Source organism: Monosiga brevicollis, genomic scaffold (assembly GCF_000002865.3).
Source record: "Monosiga brevicollis MX1 MONBRscaffold_24 genomic scaffold, whole genome shotgun sequence".
Lineage (NCBI taxonomy): Eukaryota > Choanoflagellata > Craspedida > Salpingoecidae > Monosiga > Monosiga brevicollis.
The window spans coordinates 425,112-430,066 of record NW_001865061.1 but is presented as its reverse complement, the minus strand read 5'-3'; the positions used below and the strand labels follow the sequence as shown (position 1 = coordinate 430,066).

Sequence of the window (4,955 nt, the reverse complement as noted above, 5' to 3'; positions counted from 1 at the left end):
CGCAGTCACTTTTGCAGGGGCGGGTCTGGAATGAAAGAATGAGCATTTACATCCAGCAAGGCGATGCGGCCACAAGCAAAGCCATCGAGCCAGTCCGTCAGCCCGGCATCCCGGCGTGGCCTGTGCAGCCCCTGACTGCATCCTTCTCCTTCTTCGCCACCCAGCCAGTCTCTCAATCTTCCACAGTCTTCCACAGTCTCTTAGTCTCTTCCCTTTAAGTCTCTCTCTTTAAGCCTCCCTCTCTGTCAGTCCCTCTAAGTCTTTCAGTCTCTCTCAGTCTCTCTCAGTCTCTCTCAGTCTCTCTCAGTCCCCCTGAATCTCAAGTGACCGTTACGAGCGGGGAGCGGCAGTTGACTCTTTTCGAAGTCGATTGCAGGGCGGGGTCGGTCCAATGGGTGTGCTCGCGCCATGACCTAACCCTAAGATCTTCCCGCGGGGTCTGGCTGCCTTTTTTTTTTCCAACCTTTGGCCTGCTTGCTCTCGAGGTCAGCTCCTGCGCTTTTCCGTTCTCCCTTGATGCCATCTGAGCCGCTCGGGTCGCCCAGTCGGACGACTTCGGGCTCGGACTTAGATAGCATTGGGCAGGGAATCACGGGGCGAGGTTGGGAGTTGGCTTTGGAAGTGGAGAGGCCCAAGGCGGATCAAAGAAAGGGCAGGCAGCTTTGTCGGGTTGTCTTTTTCGGGGCAGATTTTTTCAACGTTGGTTTTCCCTGCCCCACCCCCACGAGTTGCGCTTCCTCGAGCTCAGGCTCAAAGGCAGTCCAATTGTGGTTCTCAAGTTCGACGCGGAGGGAAAACTGATGGCCACCCAGACTTCGATGCGCGTCCGTGTGCGTGCCGTTTATGACACGACCCAGCTAGTGTCGGGCTGCCTGCCGCACATGACCGTGTTTTGGCGTGTGTTGGTGCGTATCCCGACCGTGGGCTGTTTGGTCGAGGGGTTCGTCCCCGCCGGTCAACGTGCCGTCCGGAGGGTCTTCCATACCTCGCGCTCAGATCCCGTCCTTATTTTTTTTAATAAATTTCAACTGAAGCCCGTACTACGCAGTGGAATATAATTTCGCTGCAGGTCACACGAACATGCCCCCAGCTTGGGCACACGCTATTGACAGGTTGGAACCTTGCGCGCTTCAAGGCCACTGCAGGGTTGCACAGCCAAACTCAGGCGCAAGAATGCAATCGCCAGCGTGAAGAGGACAAACAACAACAGTGAAAGAAAAGAAGAACACAGGTGGGTCCAGAACCAGGTGTACAGAAATCGAACAAGAATCAGGCAGGGTGGGTAGCATGTTGACAATGTCGCGTTTGAGCCTGCTTCTTGCGTTTGCTGCAGCCTTAAACGGCGTCTTGATCATCTGCGCTCGAGGCGGCGAAATAACAACACATGTATCAACCCCTCATGAGTGTGAGGCAGTGGCCCTGGACCGGTTCTCACCGCGCTTGCTAGGCTGTGCCGACACTCACCAGTGGTAGTGCCTGTCAACAGCATTCGTCGGCGATCCCTAATGACAATCGTATCACAGTGTCCAGATGACATGAGAACGCCACAATGTTTTTTGTTTGTTTCGAGGTGTGCATTGGAGGCGACGAGTCTGGGGCAACATGAACTGACCGAAGTTTGCGAAGCTGCTCATCCTTGCCCTTGAGCTGTTCTTCCAGAGCCGCAACCTCACCCTCGAGCCGGCGAACTTGCCGCGAGAGCTTGCGCTTCTCCTTGGTCAGCTCTGATTCTCGGTCCTCCTACATGTGTGGACGGAGTGAGCGTACATGAGAAACCCGCCATCCTTTTGGTATCGCACAATTGAGACAAAAGCTTGCATACAAATGTTGAGGGTGCATGGGCACCGAAGCAATCATCAACCAGCGCAAGCAAACAGTTGCCCTGTGTGTGTGTGTGTGTGTGTGTGTGTGCGTGTGTGCGTGCGTGCGTCGAGGAGAGAGATTCGAGAAAGCAAGACGTTTTGCGCGGGAGACACAAGGGAGGAGGGGGTTGCGTACAGCATCGTTGAGTTCAGTTTTCAGGCGCTTCTTCTGGCTCTCGAGAAGGCGAATGCGTTGCGCTTGCACCTCCGGGTCAGCACCTGAGATTGGCCCATGCATGGATGAGTTGCCATGGATGGGCGTGGGCTAGTAGGCCAACGCAGCTGCCCCGATAGATACTCACTGGAGAGATCAAGGGAAGCGTCGAGGCCGCTGCCATCGTCGGTCGAGGCCTGATCAAGGTGCATCAAACATTAACCAGATCTTTGAGTTGATCCACAGGCTCAAGACAACAGAGAACGAACAGCCCCATTCAGATCGGCAATCAAGTGTGTGATCTTACCTTGGTTTCGGCAGCGGCGAGCTTCTGTTCCAAGGCTTTGACCTCTTCTCGCAATTGGGTGACCTCCTCTTCTAGTTCAGCATTGGCGGCACTGGCCTGGTTTGTAGCCGGGTTGTGTTGCCTGCGGGTTGCATAGCGTGCACAGGTGAGCCCACCAAGCAACCAGGTGCGCTCTCCAAACGTATGAACTGATCCAAGAGTCGTACGCAGAACCAGCGCGGGCACTCGATTCGTCGCTGTTTGGGGCTTCGGCTTGAGGCGTGATGCCTTCTCCGGCTTGCAGTTCAGCAATCTGTTGCTCGAGTCGCCGGCATTGAGAGGCATGTGCCTGTGACAGAGCCATCACGCACAGAAAGAAGCATTAATAAGACTACTAAGGGTGTGCTCCTATGGTCGTTGCACCCTCGCTGTTGAACACGGACCTCTTTCTGATCCTTTTCCTTCCGAAGCTGAGCCCTAAGCGTGAGCGCTTCATCCCGCGCCTCGTCCAATCTGCGCAAGGCATGCCGTGAAGTCAATATTCGACAATGCGACACGCAAAATTAAGAAGTGAGGGGGAGCAACCAAAATCAACGATACCAAACACACACACACACACACACACACACACACACACACACACACACACACACACACACACACACACACACACACACACACACACACACACACACACACACACACACACACACACACACACACACACACACACACACACAAACACACACACAAACACACACACAAATAGAGACCAAATAAGACACGAGGGAAGGCTCAAGGCAAGGAACGCACTGGTCTTGAAGGTGTTCACGATCATGTTGCGCAGTGGTACGATAGGTTTGAAGTCGAGAATTGTATTCAGTGGTGGTTCGCAGCATGCCAACCAGCAACCTGACGCGTTCTGCCAGGATCTAAAGGCAAGAAATTTGAGTGAGAATCGTCAGCGAGGAAGTCTGATGGCGCAACACGTGCAACAGGCAGACCTGGACGCTATCGTTGTCTTTGTATGGGCCGTTGAGGACTGTATCACACATGTCCGTGGCTTCGGCAATAACGCTGGCATTATCTGTGATGTGGTCATGCTTGGCTTGGGCATCCAGCTTGGCACGTCGGTCGGCCGCGCGCACTTTGGCAGCTTCGAGGGCCTCTTGGTATGCCTCATCCTCCTTGGCAAACTGCTTGGCTTTTTGCTCCTGGGCAAAGGTTGATTGTTGATGAGGTGAATACAAAGCCAGGAAAAACCGTTTGAAAAGTTATGAAACGGTTGGGCAGCAAAAGGAGAAGCAAGAAAAAAAAAAAAAAAAAGAAAGAGAAAAAAAAAAAATACGCGAGGAACCAAACATGGAGCACAGGATGTCGCGGACGTGTGTGCGGGGCAGGGGTGCGGGGGCATCCCACCTCTTCAATCTGTTTGCGGCGAGCCTCTAGGCGAGCAGCACGGGCTTCACGGTCCGAGCTGTCATATTGGCGGCTCTGTTGGCAGTCGTGGCGAGATTCGTGATTGGAACAGGCACCGTGAGTAGGAGACGGGCGAGGGATCGGTGTGGCGTGGAGGTTAGCGTGGAAACCAAGCGTGGGCAGCTTACCTCAACGCTGAGCTTTTCCAAGGCGCCATCTTCGGTGTGGTAGGCACGGTTGATGCCACGCTGCCGCCGGCCTTCGCCTGGTTGGGACGTCTATCAAGGTTCCAAGATGGATAAGGACAAGGTTGAGCGTCGTCTCGTGTGTGCGTAGAAAAAAAAAGGGGAGGGGGTGGGGTGGGGATGCTCTTTGATATCAAGCCACTGATCCTTAAATGAATCGTACATTGAGCGAGTCAGCCATTGCAAGGCAGGGCAATGATATGGGGTTCGCTGGCGCGAGACGTTTCGAGCAATCGGCAGTGTCAGCACCCTAGACCCCGGGGGGGGTGTGGTCCTCAAGAGCTCCGTGGGTCTCTTGGTGCCCGACAACATTACATTAAAGCACATGGAAGCAGGGGATTCAGGGTGAACCAATGCACAGATTTGAACAAGCAAACATGCAAATGCATCAGCCAGAGGAGAAGAGGCCCCATTGACTTGATCCATCGCAACAGGCGCTGCCATCGGCGGCCGTTTGCCTCATCAGTACCACAGTCACACTTACTCGGGTCAGCAGCTCACAGCACACAGTTCCACTCGCGCAGTTTGAATGCGAAGATGGGATCCATGCAACTGCACCTCGAATGAACGACGGCCTTTCATCAGCTTCACTCAGCAGCGGGGTCCTTCTATCAGTGGCGTCGTGGTGGCGCGCTGCCGTTTTGAACGCGCGCGCGCGTGTGTGTGTGTGTGTGTGTTTCCAAATTTCCGCCGACCCAAATTAGTATCAAGAAAGGAGGGCTAAAGTTAAAATTGCCCATTGCAATGACTGTTTTAAAGACCTGTTTTTATCCGCTGTTTTAAAACCATGTTTTACTCAGGAGAAAGGTGCTGCAGAACTACTGTTGTTAACAAAGGGATACTGGTTTGGTGTGGTCTGGATTGGCTCTCTATCAGAGCGTCTTACCACAGCGGCTTCTCTACAGATATACCATTATTCGAGCTTATTCTCTGTTCTAGCTTACAATTTGAACAGATCAAGATTCTCATCGGCACTCCTCCTCTCCTCA

The 4,955-nt window shown here is 53.6% G+C and overlaps 1 protein-coding gene across 1 annotated transcript in view; it reads right to left on the bottom strand.

The window, feature by feature from the left end:
* The window catches only part of MONBRDRAFT_33781 (uncharacterized protein), a gene marked incomplete at both ends in the record, with an annotated part of 7,507 nt that extends 3,360 nt beyond the window's left edge, over window positions 1-4,147 (bottom strand). Inside the window, 14 exons of the mRNA XM_001748573.1 lie at window positions 464-613; window positions 1,265-1,355; window positions 1,436-1,502; window positions 1,613-1,740; window positions 1,999-2,081; window positions 2,165-2,213; window positions 2,324-2,444; window positions 2,530-2,651; window positions 2,746-2,805; window positions 2,898-3,224; window positions 3,307-3,516; window positions 3,722-3,796; window positions 3,910-3,999; window positions 4,130-4,147. Coding sequence (XP_001748625.1) covers window positions 464-613; window positions 1,265-1,355; window positions 1,436-1,502; window positions 1,613-1,740; window positions 1,999-2,081; window positions 2,165-2,213; window positions 2,324-2,444; window positions 2,530-2,651; window positions 2,746-2,805; window positions 2,898-3,224; window positions 3,307-3,516; window positions 3,722-3,796; window positions 3,910-3,999; window positions 4,130-4,147 — 1,591 coding nt within the window. The remainder of the gene's footprint in view (window positions 1-463; window positions 614-1,264; window positions 1,356-1,435; window positions 1,503-1,612; window positions 1,741-1,998; window positions 2,082-2,164; window positions 2,214-2,323; window positions 2,445-2,529; window positions 2,652-2,745; window positions 2,806-2,897; window positions 3,225-3,306; window positions 3,517-3,721; window positions 3,797-3,909; window positions 4,000-4,129) is intronic.
* Between the last annotated feature and the right edge of the window lie 808 nt (window positions 4,148-4,955).